Here is a 16,109-nt window from a genome sequence, read left to right as displayed (position 1 = left end):
TAGTACCCAGCACAGTACTGCACATAGTACCCAGTGCAGTGCTCAGCTCAGTACCCCGCCCAGTACCAAGCACAGTACCCAGCGCAGTGCCTGCCTGGTCTTGGCTGCACTGATGGAAAGCCCTGACTAACCCCCTCCCTCCAGCTTTCCTGATCTTTTCTTCTCTCCCCAAAGTTTTCCCTCCATCCACCCCCCACCTGACTGTTGCCCTCATTGGCTCCTTCCAATCAGAATAGTTTTGTACTCCGTCCCAGCTGGCTCGTCCCTCCTGCCAAGCACTCCTGGATCCTGCTGGTGATCAGCTCTAAAAGAACCTCACACCAGCCGAAGAGCATAGTCATGACTGCCGCGAAGAAAGGTGGAAACTACTTCTGGAAAGCTGGATTTGCCAGCGTAGCCACGGCCTCTGGCCTCCTGGCCTCCCAGCCTCCAGCAAACATCCCATTGGTTGATATTTCGGTTTGGGGGCAGACGTTTCTGCTTTGGGCCAGGTAGGGCTTGGTGTTCTGCCTGCCTTTGCGGCTGGCCGGCTTTTCTGTCTCTGGCAGGAAAGCAGCAGACTCACTCCCCTGCGAAGGGCAGGGAGTTGGGCGTCTGCCGTGTCTCCCCCGTCCGGCCTGCCCGTCTCCGAGCAGGAGTCAGGAGAGCGAGAGTCCAGAGGCCTAGAGGAGGTCACACAATCAGGAAACGAGGCTTTGGGAAAGGGGCCGTTGTCCTCATGGGGACTTTCCAGGCCCAGCTGGCTCCCTCTGGGTGTGGCAGAGAGAACGAATTCAGCTTCTTCCCCAAAGCCGTTGGCTCCCTCGATTCTGGATTCTGACTGAGCCTCCTCTGCACAGCAGGCGGAAAGGAGGCCTCTCTGGCTGCTGCAGAGAACAGCCCTGCAAAGCTCAAGGTTTCTGTGGGTTCCCAGCGCCCTCGTCCGTTAACTGCGATTTCCGCGGCGTGCGTCTTCCTAGCTTGGAGGGTGGGTCTGCAGTCTGTTCCTCAGCGCTGGGTGTCAGAAATATCAGGTCCTTAATGAAACTGAATGTCACGGGATGGCAAGAAATTCCTCCCCAGCCGCCCTGTGGGGCTCCCGCTCCTGAGTGGTGTGAAATGTTCCACGCGGGGGGTGGGTAATCTCGCTCAGCCCAGAACATCCCGCAGTGGCCCTCGGACCTTTGGTCCACACTAATTGCCATAGTACCTTTGTCTTCTACATCGCTGCCTGCTGCTGAGCGGCACTTGGGGTCTCGGTCGGATTCTCGTCGCAGCCGTGACCCTGCGGGGTCCTGCCACATCTCTCCGCTCGGCCGGGCTCAAACAACAAACAAAACGGTTTTCCCCTTCTTGGGGTATCTCCCCACTCTCCACTCTCATCTGCCCCCCACCCCGAAACACACACTCATGGACCGCAGAGAGCCTGTGTGGAAGGAGCTTGTTTAATTTCACTCTGATAACACAGGTAGGAGGGGACGTCCCTCTCTACATCATCGTCGCCGTCATTGCTAACCAGTCTCACGTGAAGCAATGGAAAGGATTGACACCCTTGCTCACTTGCACATCTCAGAAAAGATCTACACCTTTTACACCCCCCCCGTTTACGAAGTATACTGACACATCGATGTTTTAACTAACTGTGTTTTCAAAAATTAATGTTAGAACCCTATGGGGTAGACAAAGCAGGCATTGTTATCACAATCTCAGGGTAAGGAAGGGAGGCCCAGAGTGATCGGGCAACCTGCCTGGGGTCACACAGCTATCAATGAAGCAGCATTTCGCTCCCCCCTCCCCCACCCCTGCGCCATCCACAGAGAGGGGTCAGAGACGGCTGGCCCACTGGGACTTCATTCAGGGAAGGCTGGCTGCCAGCCTCCCAGGGAGACAGGCTGGGGAATAGAGGTTGAACTTCAGGCAAATGTGCTGTCAGTAAAGAGGGCTCAAAGGTATGAACAGATGGTACTGAGAGTGAACACTATTAGTGTTGGGCCAGGCGGTGTGCCCAGGGCTCTCTCGGCTTCGCGGAACGTTCCTGGAGCCCTGGGTGGTGTAACTGTCCTCTTCCCCCATTTCATAGGCCTCGCGAATCGAAGTACTGTGACAAAGGTCAAGCAGGTAGGAGGGAATGGCTCTGGAGTTGGAATCCAATTGTACTTTTCCTACAGAGACCACGCTTGAGTTGCCAAAGAACTAAATAACGGCAGGTAGTAAGGACAAGAGCTGATGTTAATCAGAAATATGCTACTTGCTAGACGTTGTATATTCGTGTTGGTCCTCCCACAGCCCAAGGCCAAGATGAGACTAAACGCACGAGATGTTTGATAGGGAAACTTCCATGAGAGAACAGGTTGGGAGCCCAGGAAGGCTGGGAGGGGCGAGGTCAGCCCGACGCAGGTCTGACCCCCAATCCAGGAGACCAGGGAGTGTCTGGGAGCGCGGTGTGGCTCTGTGGGAGTCTGGCAAGGCCGTGGGGCCTCCTGGACCAGTCACCCATCAGAGGAGCCCGATGCCACAGGGGAACAGGCCTGCCTTCCTCTTCCTGCTTGGTCACTGGTGGGAGCAGCTGAGGGAGCAAGGCCTCGGAGCGAACTGCAAATTCAGAGAGAATTCCGGAGCCTCGGCTGGGGCCCTGGGTCAAGCCCACTCCCTGCGGTAGACGTGAGAGGCAGATTCTCACAGCCCCACACACCGCGACGTGCACCTTGCGTTTTCTCATTTATTTATTTTTTTAAAAATGTTCACATTTATTTATTTATTATTGAGAGAGAAAGAGAGAGCACAAGCAGGGGAGGGGCAGAGAGAGAGAGAGAGGGAGAGACAGAATCTGAAGCAGGCTCCAGGCTCTGAGCCGTCAGCCCAGAGCCCGACGCGGGGCTTGAACTCACAAACCCAGCGAGATCACGACCTGAGCCAAAGTCGGCCGCCTCACCGACTGAGCCACCCAGGTGCCCCTACGTTGCATTTTCTCACTTAATACTGAAAAAAATCTGGGAGCTCGGTACTATGAATAACCCCATTTTACAAACGAGAAAACCGAGGCCAGGGAGATGGTGAGACGTGTGTGAGTTCGCACAGCCAGAAGTGGCCCAGTGGGAAAGGGAAGGGACTTAGGCCAGCGGACGGCTCCACGGTTCTGTGCTCCCCTCGTCAGTGCCTTGCTTCCGACCTCAGGGCCTTTAGCTGGCCACCCACGGTCACAGGAGAAAGCTGCAAGGGCCACCATTTGAACCCCAGCCCCTCTGGCCTCAGAGTCCCGGCTCTTTCCATCATGCCACCGTTAACGCCAAGGCTCTGCCTGCTCGTGGCTTTGTCTAACCCCTGGAAACCGGCTTTTGTGTCCACGACAGAAAATATGCCAGCTGGAGCCGGAGGGGCGCGTGAAGGTGGACGTCGTGCTGCGGGCGGCGGAGGGCCTCCTGGCGTGTTGCCGTGACGGCCAGAAGCCCGAGATCCTGGCCCAGCTGAAGGACATCAAAGCCCAGTGGGAGGAGACGGTCACCTACATGACCCACTGTCACAGGTGAGGCGGCTGGGGACCCCGCCGGGCCTTCGCAGCCTCTGTTGACCCTCCTCGTCCAGCACCGCGCTGTCCTGGGGCCTCTACCCCGGGGACATTTCTCCGGTCCTGGGATTGCTGGGAACAGGATGTTCTCTTGGGATGTGCGCCAGCCCTGCCTGCCTCTTTCTAATTATAATCGAGCTTAATGATGATAATGGCAGTGGGAGTCCATCGGGTTTTGTCAACACTAAAGTCTTAGTAGACTCGCCACGTGTTCGTCCCCCAGCAGAATGGCGGAGTGGCCCTGTTGCCTGGCTGGCGACGTAGCCTAGATCCCGTGCTGCCCCTGAGAGCCAGGGAGGGATGGGCGGTTAGGCAGACCTGAGATTGCTGCCTGCTTGCTGTGTGGCCTTGGGAAAGTTCCTTGAGCTCTCTGAGCCCCAGGCTCCTCATCTGGACAACGGGTATTAATCAAGCGTTCGATGAAGGCTGCAGGAAGACACAAGAGGAGAAGCAAATGTCAAGAGCGAGGCACAGTAGGGCCCTCAGGGACCAGGAGCTGCCAGGACCCCCTCCATCGCTCTGAAGCCAGAAGGTTGAGTGGCTGGGGCGACTTTGCACTGTGCTTTCTGCTTTTCAAACCCTCTCACTTGGAATTGCAAAGTCGTTTGATGTGGGCTGGAGAGATGGGGCCGTCTCCGTGTTACGGACGGGGAAACCGAGGCAGGCGAGGAGGCAGGGTTACGCAGCAAGCTCATGGCGCCTCTGGAACCCACACGTAGGCCCCCCAGCCTTCTGCCCCACCGAACAGCCACAAGCCCCCCAGACACTATTGCACTGTGTCGATTATTAGACACACTCCCACCACACTGAGGTAGGGCCCCGAACCTGGAGGGTCGTCAAGCTGCCCAGGTGACCCTGAGGCCCAGAGAGAGTGTCATTTCATTGCGCTCCTGCCCACAGGCCCCCCCCCCATCCCCCCACGAGTACTGGGGAGGGGGCGGCTGCCCGGCCCTGGGGCCAGGTGGGCGGGTCGTTCACGGCCCCCCTCTCTCTGTCCACAGCCGCATCGAGTGGGTGTGGCTGCACTGGAGCGAGTACCTGCTGGCTCGGGATGAGTTCTACCGCTGGTTCCAGAAGATGATGGTGGTCCTGGAGCTGCCCGTGGAGCTGCAGCTGGGCCTGAAGGAGAAGCAGTGGCAGCTGAGCCACGCCCAGGTCCTGCTGCACAACGTGGGCAACCAGGCCGTGCTCCTCGACCGGCTGCTGGAGGAGGCGGCCTCCCTGTTCAACAGGATCGGGGACCCCAGTGTGGACGAAGATGCCCAGAAGAGGATGAAGGCCGAGTACGCCGCGGTGAAGGCCAAAGCCCAGGTGCGTGAGGCGTGGGGGGCTCTGTCTTCACCTGTGCGTCCATTATCCGCCTCTGTCTCCCCGTGCATCCATTATCCACCACTGTCTACCCATGTAGCCATATTCACCTGTCTCCCTGTGCATCCATTAGCCACCTCTGTCTCCCCGTGCAGCCATTATCCACCGCCGTCTACCTGTACAGCCACCCATTTGCTCCCCATACATCTATCCCTCCATCTACTTACCACCTGCTGAGCAACCACCCAACACCCACTCACCCACCCAGCCACCACCTCCGTCTACCCACCGTCCTGCCCCCCCACCAGCTACCCCCACTGAACTACCCTATCTGCCATTCACCATCCAGCCACACCCACCCACTTACCTGCCCAACCGTCTCTCTGTGCCCACGCTCCCGTCCGCCTCCTCGCGCCTCCGGCTCTCTCCCACCAGCCTCACCAACCTCTCGTGCATCTGCACAGCCACGTAACCACCCACCCGGCCGTCTACACGCTCATCCACCTACTCGTCAACCCGTTCACCCGTGTGTCTGTCTGCTGTCCACTGCCCGTCCCCTGTCTCCCCGTCACCTGCTCGCTACCCACCCGTCACCCACCCCCTAACTACCACACACCTTTCACCCGCTCCACCACCGACCCCTCCTTCTTCACCCACCCGTCAGCCTGTTATCTGTCGTCTGCCCACCCACAGCCGCTCAGCGCTGAGTACACGTGTCGGTGCTTAACACGCGGGCACTGACCGCCTGACTGACGGACTGTGATGCTCACCTTTGCCGGGCTTCTCTTCTCCTCTCCCCGCCCTTCCTCCGCTGCTCTCTTTTGCCCTTCCCCCCGTCCTTCTGCCCGTTCTTTGTCCCCATCCCCACACCCCATTATATCCTTGATTTTTAACCGGTCCTCTGAGTTATCAAGTTCAATTATTAGTATCTTGCAAAGGAATTCTCATCGGGTTTTTATGACACTCACTGTTCTGTTTCGCATCGTGTAAAATTTGCCCGCCTTCCGGGTATGGGTTGTATCTGTAATCATTCCGAGTGTACGTATTTTACGGGCTTCATCAGATTGTTCAAGTAGCTGAACTTTCAGAGCCTGACGCTGCAATTTATCGGGTCTCCTGTCGTGGTGGAGCCTTAGGGCCTTTGTGGTTCTGGGCTGTGAGCTCGTGCTAAGCAGGACCTTATCTGCAGACCCCCGTGGCTGGGGCCTGACGCTCGGAGTGGCTGGCGTTTCCCTCAGCCAGGCTCCCCTGGGAATTCACCTTCATGGTTCCTATGCTTACATCAGTGTGTTCTTGACTTGGGGATTCCTGCATCTGAACTTGAACCCCAAGCCAAAATTACGCGAGAGGCCCCTGGCTCCACACGCTGAAAGGCGATCAGTCTTTCGTTTGTTTTGTTCTGGGTTTTGCCCCAGAGCCCGCGCTGAAACCCGAACTTCTTTCCTGGATTGTGCATAGGGGCAGATTTTTCTAGTTCATCCTTTGACGGTGGGGGACGCAGCCCCTTGAGGGTCCTGCCTTTTTGCTTCTGGGCCCAAAGCCTTACTTTCTCCTCCAACCGGAGCCTTAAACCCAGGAAAACCTCAAGCACACAAGTGAGTTTAGCAACCATCTCTGTGTGTCGTCCACGTGATGTCACTTACCTCGGTGTGTGCATGTAAACAACGCTTGTTAAATTTTATGCAGCCGTTTCGGCCGTGTATCGTGGAAGGGTGCCCAGGCTTTCTAGTCTGCCGTGTTGCTGGCTCCTTCGTGATTACAGTTTAAGGGCAACAGACCTGTAATGGACAGAGATCTGAGAATGCACTAGCAAGAACAGGACTCTGGTCCTTGAATGCTTGGGAAGGGGCCTGGGTTCAAGCCAGGCTCTGCCAGCTTTCCAGCTGTGTGGCCTCAGGGCAGCTCGCCCTACCTGCTGGCAGTTCACAAGGGAGTTCTTTGAAAACTGGCACCTGGTTTCCCCACATAAAGGACACCTCGGCCCCCCCGACAGCAGTGAGAACCAATAGCAACAACAATGGAGCTTTGAGCAGGTGGTCAAAGCTGTTTATTGAATGAATGAGAGCCCCGCCCTTCAGCTTGGAGGCTCACGAGTCCCGAGCCCCCCCAACCCCCCTCCCCCCCCCCCCAGGGAAGCGGCGGAAGGTTCTGGGGCAGCTGTGCAGGGGCCAGAATGGACAGGCAAGGCGGGTGTGGACTTTGGCTCTCACATACGCAGCCAGCTGGCCCTCACCAAGTCCCGAGTGGCAAGGGCAGGCTTAACAGCGATTCTTTCTCCAGGTCGGCCCCTGGGGCCGGGCAGAGAAGGTGTCTGCCCCCGTGGCCTCATTGCGACTTCACAGGAAACAGGTGCACCTGTCAATCAGCAGAGAGCCTTCCGCGCAACGTGCGGAGGACGGGAAATGGAAAGTAGTTTGTCCCGTGTGTGTGTGTGTGTGTGTGTGTGTGTGTGTGTATACATGTGTACATGTGTGTGTGGAGGCGGCGTGCCAGGGGCACCGGGTGAGCACCAGTCCTGGCCCACGTGTGCAAACGATCACCTCAGAGATTCTCACAGTTGCTGCTAGGGGACCCTCCCCTCGCTGCGTCCAAAAAATCATAGACCTCACAATTCTTGTTGACGACTGCTGTCCTTTCCAAGTCTCTTCGTGTCTTTGACCTCGTTTGGTCCCCCCAGCCTTCTCGTGTGGTGGAGAGCGAAGGTTTCGAACTGGGCCCATTTTGCGGACCTAAAAAAAACCCCATGTAAGTGGCAGATGCCATTGTCCCGCGAGAGAGACCCAGAAGTTCTAGGCGACTCGCAAGGTGGGGTCTTCCCTCAGTGGTGCCCCAGGTCCTGTCCCCTGTGCCCGTCAGGGAGGAGCGCGGACGGCCCGAGCTGCTGTGGGTCTGGCTGAGAAAGTGGAAGGCAGCAGTGAGTGGGCAGTGTGGAGCGGGAGCACACTGCTTCCAGAGGTTTCTAGGAGGCAGCGACCAGCTCGCAGGGCAGGAGAGCGGGGGATCCAGAGTGTAAGGACACCGTGAGTGCATTTTGCTGGGGAGAAGAGCCACAGCTTCCTTCAGATTCTAGAAGGGACCTTGACCTTCAGAAGACTGAGGAGCTACTGAGAAAATCTAACTTTGGCGTTGTCCTTAACGAGATTTAACTGCCAACCCCACGGTCCTCATTAGTAAAGTGGGGTAGAGCCCCAGACCCCAAGCCCCTGGTCACAGCCCCTCCTGCCAGCCCTAGACCACAAGAGAATGCTCGAACTCCATCCTAAGCAGGGTAGGGAACTCTGCATGTCCTCTGGGGCCCCCGAAGATTCTCCGTGGCCCAGATGCCTCCTAGTCACCTGCCTCGGACGTTTGATGAAGGCCTCACCTTGCGCGAAAGGCTCTCTCAAGGCAGATAAGATGGCCATCCCGAAGCAGGCAGCTGAAATCCCCCAGCCCAGGGACAGGACTGGGGCCATGTAAGAATCCCCAGGCATCCAGGCCTATCTCAGGGTGGCTCTCTGTGGTGTTGCCTTAGTCCGCTCAGGCTGCCATAACCAAACACCATAGACTGGGGGGCTTAAACAACAGAAATTTATTTCTCACAGTTTTGTAGGCTGGGAAGTCTACAAGGTATTGGCAGAGTCGATTCCTGGTGAGGGGCCTTTTCTTGCTTTGTAGATGGCTGCCTTCTTCTTCTTCTTCTTTGATGTTTATTTTTAAGAGAGAGAGAGAGAGCACAAATGAGGGAGGGGCAGAGAGAGGGAGACGCAGAATCTGAAGCAGGCTCCGGGCTCCGAGCTGTCAGCACAGAGCCCGACGCGGGGCTCGAACTCACAAACTGTGAGACCACGACCTGAGCTGAAGTCGGACCCCTAACCGACTGAGCCCCCCAGGCACCCCTAGATGGCTGCCTTCTTGCTCTCATGGCGGAAAGAGGGGGACAGGGGACAGTAGGCTCTCTTCTGTCTCTCCCTATTAGGGCACTGACCCCCTCATGGGGACCCCACCCTCATGACCTCTCGTGATCCCGGTCACCTCTCAAAGGCCCCACCTCCAAATACCATCACATTAGGGGTTAGGACTTGACCCTATGGATTTAGGGGACACAGCTCAGCCCGTTGCAGACCTTGTGTGTATTAACACCTTGACTTTCACCAACGAGAGAGCCCGTTTCAACATTTCTCAAGCTAGTCAACGGGCCATTGTGTTCACCTCTGAGAATCCACTTTTGGCTTCCGATATGTTAACTAGCAAAGCCTCTGGTGTGGAGGGGCACGGGAGCCCAGGAGTGCCGTGGGGGCCACCTCCGGACCCGTGGCCTCTGCGACCACCCGCGGCAGGGAGATCTGAGGACTAGATCAGCGGGCCAAGCCCGGGAGCGGGGGGGACCATAGGGCTGTGTCAACCCCAGGCACTGAGAGTCAAGAATAGAGCAGGCTGGCCGCCAGTGGGGTCCTGTTGGTGTACTATGAGTGTTTTTAATGCACCAGGTACGTTTTCTGAAGGGCCAGGCACACAGCAGCCGCCTCCTCCCCCTCCCTGCCTCCCCTGGGCGCCTCTCAAAGGAGGCGGGTGCGTCTGACACCTGGGCCATGAATCAAACCGGCCGGCGCAGGCTTGCGGAGACATCAGTCCTCGCCGCCCTTGTTAATTGGTGGGGTTTGGACGTTCCCGACAACCCTGCCCGCCGCAGATGGTTTCGTTGTTTGGTCTGATGAGGGCAGGTGGAGGGCCCCCCCCTCCCCCCCCCCCGCCGCCATCCGTCACCCCTGTCATTCTGCGACGTGGCCGGCCGGCAGCGGCTGAATTGTGCGCTGTGATCGCTACGCCTGGCACGGGGCTCGCTCGTCTGGACGCCTGCCCTGCCGGGCCACGCTGCTCTCCGAGGGCCTGCTCACGATCACGGAGGCTTTTATTTACTCTGGGCTTCCCGAGTGCTGGCACCTCATCACTCACACACGGGGCCGCCGGCCAGCGCGTTCCGGGGGAGCCTTTGCTGCGCGACGACATCTATCACCGGCAGCGTCGACCAGGGGCCCCGGCGCTTATTCTCTGCTTGTTATTCCTGACCCACTTCGTTTCATAAATGAGGCTTTCCCGGGGACGGCGGAGGCTCTGGGAGGGTTTGGACGGACGCAGACAGCCCCGCGGGAAGGGGGGGCCGGCGCGGGAGTCGCGAAGGAGGTGGCGGTGGCCTCTGTCTCTTGGTCCGCGTTTGGAATTCGGGCCCCGCGGGGCACTGCTGTCGCTGCTCTCCGGGCCACGCTCCCCTGAGTGGGAGGTTCCCAGCTCCGCGCTGAAGGACTCGGTCCCGTGCCTCGGTTTCCCCATCTCCAAAGCGGGGGTGTCTTCTCCTCCCTGCCATGGCTGTTGCAAATTTAAATGAATTAATCCGTGTTTTCAGGTTTGGTGAGGACTTTCTCAAAGGGCAGGGGAGGCATGTACGAAGATCGGGGAAGTTTTCTGAACCCATGTGTCTGTCCGTGCTTCCCTTTGGAGCACTTTTGACCAGGTTTTGTAGTAGAGGGCCAGCGAACTCCTGGACACAGCCTGCTCCCCGGCTGAGAGCAGAGGCCAGCTACTGAGGGCCCGTGGGCCAAATCGAGCCCATCTCCTGATTTTGCGTGGCCTGGGAGCCAGAAATGGTTTCTGCCCGCTTAAATGGCAGGAAAGAAAATGCAGAATCTTCCAGGACATGGAAAAATGCTATGAAATTCACATTTCAGTGCCCATATTTCAGTTTCACTGGAACACAGGCCTGTTCTACGTGGTTGTCTGTGGCAGCCTGTGGCACAACGGAAGGAACGCATCACCGGCTGCAACAGAAGCCACATGGTGGCTAAAGTCGAAAACGTCTACTCTCCATCGCCAGCCAACCCCTGGATTAGAGCAGTGGTTTCGGAGTTGGGCACCTGCCATTTAACTCTTGTCCAGAAGGCCCTTCAAGAGCTACGTGACCTCCCAGCTTCAGCTTGGACATCTGTGTAGCGGGAGGGCTTGGCATCGTGGTGACGATTAAGTGTAAGATAGCTTGTCACGCTCCCGGCACGTTGGCAGGTGCTTGGTAAATGGAGGTCCTCCCTTTCCCTCTTCTTGACCCTCCTTGAAAACTTCCCTCCAGCGGCCACACTCAGTGTTGAATCTTCCTGCCATTTGGGAAGCACTCATTCACAGAGCCTGGGGGGGGAAGTCAGCAAGGGGCCGCCTGGTGTGTAGGGAGCTCTTGTCTCTCCCAGCGGATGGGGAGGCATGGACAATGCCAGAAGGGAACCACAGGACAAAGGGAAGGCTGCTAAGTCAGCCTGGGGCAGCGGGCCAAGTCAGAGAGGCTGTGGGGCCCGGAGGTCAGCGTGGCCGGGCAGAACTGCACCCACTCCCGCTCGGTTGGGTGCGACAAGAGCCCAGGTGACAGCAATCAATGGCTCACAGGTGCTTACGAGCTGCCCAGTGCGGTTCCGGGGTCACGTGAGTTCTGCCTCATTTGACTCCACTGCGCCATAGTGAGGTGGGGTTGTTATTAACCACACGCACAGAGAGACGCGGGCACGTAGCAGGCCAGGGTTCAAGTCACGGGCAAACCCTCCAAACCCAGGGTGTTGACTGCAAGGCCACAGCCACATCGCGGGGTCCTGCCCTTGACCAGAATGCTGCAGCACTTGGATCCGGGCCTGCGGGCAGCGGGGAGCCATGGAGGGCTTGAGAGAAATGGTGTTGCGATCAGGGGCGTGTTTGAGAAACGGTTCCTGGGCACACAGGTCTGATAGAAGGGGCATTTATTTCTCAGATGACAGCCCCGCTCGGGACGCCATCTTGCCCCTGCGTGGCGAGGACTAGAGTAGGGTTGTCTGAAAACCGAGGTGACTCCAGCCCATGCCGCCAGCAACGCCGGACCCGTGAGGAAGGGGGGACGGCCTCCTGTGTATTTGCATGCGCTGCACACACCACCGGCGTGGGGCACGGATGCCGTTGGCCCAGTCTGGCCTTCTGGGTTTGAATTTGGTCCTTCCCTACCCAGGTGAGCTTGGGCAAGTGCTTTCTGAGGCGCCGCTCTGTGCCTCCGTTTCCCCATGTGTCAAACGGGGATAATAATGGTGCCACCTGATTGGGTGGTCAGGAGAGCGCAGTGAGATGACAATGTACGGAAAGTTCCTTGGGTGCTCCCGGCACCTTGGTGAGCGCTCCAATGACAGCGTTGTGCAGCAGGAGTTGTTAAATGTTCCTGTCATGTTTGTTTATCGTTGAGAGGGACAGAATGTGAGCGGGGGAGGGGCAGGGAGAGAGAGACACAGACAGACAGACAGAATCTGAAGCAGGCTCTAGGCTCTGAGCTGTCAGCACGGAGCTCGAACTCACAAACCATGATATATGACCTGAGCCAAAGTTGGATGCTTAACCGACTGAGCCCCCAGGTGCCCCTGTTCCTGTCATTTTTTTAATGTTTATTTATTTTGAGAGAGAGAGAGAGAGTGTGTATGCAAGCAAGGGGTGGGGCAGAGAGAGAGAGGGAGAGAATCCTATGCTGTCAGTGCAGAGCCCGATGCGGGGCTCGATCTCACAAACCGTGAGGTCATGACGTGAACCGATATCAAGAGTTGGACGCTTAACCAACTGAGCCACCCAGGTGCCCCTAAATACCCGTGTCTTGAGTCCCATTCCCCGGACACGGCAGGAAAGAAAGCCAGCTGTGGAGTTGGCGGGCCCAGTGTGGACATGCTCTGACCAAGAGTCTCTTGGGTTACGGCTAATAAGGTGGAGAAGAGCCACTGGGATGTCTTTATCTTCGGCAAAAGGGCAGACGGTCGACTGTATCTCACACCCCCTAAACACACGCATACGCACACACACGCGCACACACGCACACACGTAGGCCTTGAAGGCCAAGGGCAGCCTGGGCTGGGGACCTGCATAGGTGGTGACCGTCCTCCCCTCCCACAGGACAGAGTGGACCTACTGGAGCAGGTGACCCGGGAGCACGAGCATTTCCAGGCAGGCGTGGACGAGTTCCAGCTGTGGCTGAAGGCGGTGGTGGAGAAGGTGAGCAGCTGCCTGGGGCGGAACTGCAAACTGACCACCGAGGGCCGTCTCTGCGCGCTGCAGGTAAACTTGACCGCGTCTCTACCAGAGGGGTCCCCTGAGGAAATGCTCAGCTACTGGGCTTCTGTGTTGTTTATTTACTGGGATGTGCTGGGGGCCCCGGGGGATACAAGAGCCACGGCACGCAGAGCGCACACGAGGAGACGTGTGGAATCTAGCGCAGTAGGTGTGGGGCCTCGGCTGCTTTACAGAAATCTCCGAGCCAGCGGGGCACTTGGAAACCCAAGGTCACAGCAGCGTGGTCTAGACCAGTGGGTCTCAAATGGGGGACACTTGGCAACGTTTGGAGACATTTTTTGGTCGTTACGACGGAGGGCGGAAATGCTTTTGGCATGTAGCGGGTAGAGGCCAGATCCGATGCTATTATGCACCTTGTGACGGGCAGGACAGCCCCCCCAGCAGACCTGTCCGACCGCAGGTGTCGGTCGTGCCGCGGGTAAGGAGCCCTGGTGTAGGCATCAGGCCTGCAGTGGAGACAGGCTTGGTCCACTCCGGCCTTCTTGAATGGCTGTGACCTTGAATGAGCTTCTGACTTCCTCCATAAAGGGACTGTTAAGAGTATGTGCAGTAATTCGGGGACGACTTTATAAATTTTGCCACAGATCTACAGCACCTGTACCATTTAATATTTGTATGTAAGTTGACTCTTGTTTAAAAACCAGTGAACAACGACATTCCCCCCCGCCAAAATCTTATGTGACTAATGTAAGACTGTTCGTCGGAACTTTATTTGTAATAGTCCCAAACTGAAAACACCTCAGATTTTAATCAGCAGAGTGTTGGATTCACATATTGTGGCACGGGAGATAGATATCGATGATATAGATATAGATATAGATTAGATATAAATCACATGTCCACGTCTGTATCTATATATAAAGGAATACTACTCACAACAAAGAAGAATGAAGTGCTAAGACCTACGACAGCATGGAAGAATCCAAAAAACATGACGTGGAAAGAAGCCAATTTCAAAAGATAATATAGCCAATGCTTTCAGATACATGGAGTTCTAGAATCTTTTGGGATGTTAGAAATGCTCTATATTTTGGTAACAACGTGCACTACGTGGGTGTGCATATTTCTCAAAACTCTTTGAATAGTAATGCTTAAGATGTATGTATCTTACTCCATGCAATTGCGCTGCGACAAAAAAGGAAAATATTTTGAAGGCACCTGCAAATAAAATAGACTTGCAGGTGCCTATATAAATTTTTTAAATGGAAGACTAATGAATATTTGTATGAAAGGAAAAGTTCTGTCATTGTCGTGAATGGAAAACCTCTGCTCACTCGGCATTCGTAGATAACCCTACAAATAAATATAACGAAACCCAACGGGGTCGTTAGGTTCTATTTGGCTTCATACTTCCTCCAGCTGAAGGCTCCCAGCCCGAGGCTGCCTCTGTCTTTGTTACAAGGGAAGATCAACAAACGTCACAGAGGGTTAAAGGCAGAAACACCCAACCCAGATTTTCTCCTCGACTTAATCAAGTGGCCGTAAAAGTCACAGGAAGGGAATTACATCCTCCTGTGGCAAGTCAGTGCGATTAAGGCAGACAGTCCACCCCTTGGAAAGGCGCGTCTGGCTCTCATCTAGGAGTTCATGTTTAGCATGACATTCCAGGGGCTCTGGAAAATGCAGCACGTGATGTCTTTTTCCCCGTGTATGTTTCCCCATCTGTCCACCACCCCCCCCGGCCCCTTCAGGACATCGCTGGCGATTTTCCCCGGGGTAAGGAGTCTTTGAGGAGGCTGGAGGAGCAGGCTGTGGGCGTCATCCAGAACACCTCTCCTCTGGGCGCGGAGAAGATCACCGAGGAGCTGGAGGAGATGCAGAAAGTTCTGGACAAGCTGCGAGCCCTCTGGGAGGAGGAGGAGGAGAGGCTGCAGGGCCTGCTCAAGTCCATGGGAGCCTGTGAGCAGCAGAGGCGGCAGCTAGAGGCCGAGCTGGGAGAGTTCAGGAAGGACCTTCAGAGGCTGGCCGAGGAGGGTCTGGAGCCCGCGGCGAAGGCGGGGACCGAGGACGAGCTGGTGGCCCGCTGGAGACTCTACTCGGTAAGTGGGGTTTGGCTAAGACAGGGACTGTCCAGGTGACATGTGTACCTCAGAGCTCCTCTGCACGGGGAGAGAGTCATGCTAACCTTTAACCACGTTTACTCTGGGCCTTCTAGATCTTTGGTGATCTAAGTTCCCTGGGTGTAGCACACAAGTTGGGTGTTTGTACCCATCTTCCAGATGAGGAAAGCGAGGTCTGGAGAGGTTTCCCTTACCCTCAACATCCCCAGGACCACGTGAGGAGTCTGTGGGTAAATAAGACCAGAGGTGGCTTGCCTTTCGGTCTGCCATTCCCTTGCCCCGTGGTGGGATGCGGGGTGGACTGCTTGAGCCCCGAGCAGGGAGCGTTAGGTCAGAGGGAAGGTTCTTCGCGTAGAGACGATGGGGTTCTAGGGAGACCAAGCCAACGGTGCCCATCCTGGGAGGGCGGGGCGGGTTCCAACCCAGACACAACGTCCGACCACAGCGCGGTCGCCTTCCTCCCACGCATGTGCACACCCGGGAGGTCTGACTTACAGACAGAGAGGTTTTTTTTCCAACAAGGGTCAACATCCTCCCTCACGCCTATCTTCACTTACTAGCTCAGCGGGTTAGCTCCACGTCAGTGCCATCAGGGAAACTGTTTTCAAAGAAAAGCTACCCGGATCCCACCTCTGCTCTGCGTTGTTGTTCTGTTTTTCTCTCTTCCTTCCGATGCTTGCCCAAATGCAAACATATTTTTTGCATGGGTAGAAAGAAAGCAGTTACCCTTTAGGGCTCATTGAGCCTCGTAGTAGACGAGGTTCCACTGCGGTGATCAACTTAGCACAAAGAGAACTACTTCCTGTTTAGGACGGTCCGCCTCGGCTCAGGAAGAGCTGGCGTGCGCAGCGGCCAAGGGCAGGGGGACGTTGGGGTCAGACTGCCTGGGTCCAGATCCTGCTCTCTCTTCTTGCTAACTGGGCGGCCTTGGGAGAAGTACTTTAACCTCATTTATACACGGACAGGGACGAACCGGTGAAAACTCAAAAAGTGCTTAGCACAGCACCTGCCAAAGTCGATGCTCGGAAAGTACCGGCTTTTACCACAAGATAAGGGATAAGGGTCACAAAGTGCAAACTCGGGAGCCAAGGCCCGGAAGGCCCTGC

General features: G+C 56.5%; 1 protein-coding gene across 6 annotated transcripts in view; it reads left to right on the top strand.

Annotated features, from left to right (window-relative positions):
- The window catches only part of SYNE3 (spectrin repeat containing nuclear envelope family member 3), a 101,064-nt gene that overhangs the window by 40,129 nt on the left and 44,826 nt on the right, over positions 1 to 16,109 (top strand). For all 6 annotated transcript variants that reach the window (XM_053889762.1, XM_053889760.1, XM_053889764.1 and 3 more), the window contains exons 3-6: positions 3,330 to 3,502; positions 4,546 to 4,855; positions 12,767 to 12,928; positions 14,635 to 14,982. In XM_053889762.1, the coding sequence (XP_053745737.1) occupies positions 3,330 to 3,502; positions 4,546 to 4,855; positions 12,767 to 12,928; positions 14,635 to 14,982 (993 nt within the window). The remainder of the gene's footprint in view (positions 1 to 3,329; positions 3,503 to 4,545; positions 4,856 to 12,766; positions 12,929 to 14,634; positions 14,983 to 16,109) is intronic.

Source organism: Panthera pardus, unplaced genomic scaffold (genome assembly GCF_024362965.1).
Source record: "Panthera pardus isolate Hobbes unplaced genomic scaffold, ASM2436296v1 HiC_scaffold_24, whole genome shotgun sequence".
Lineage (NCBI taxonomy): Eukaryota > Metazoa > Chordata > Mammalia > Carnivora > Felidae > Panthera > Panthera pardus.
The sequence above is the reverse complement of the archived record's forward strand: the minus strand, read 5'-3'. Positions and strand labels throughout refer to the sequence as shown.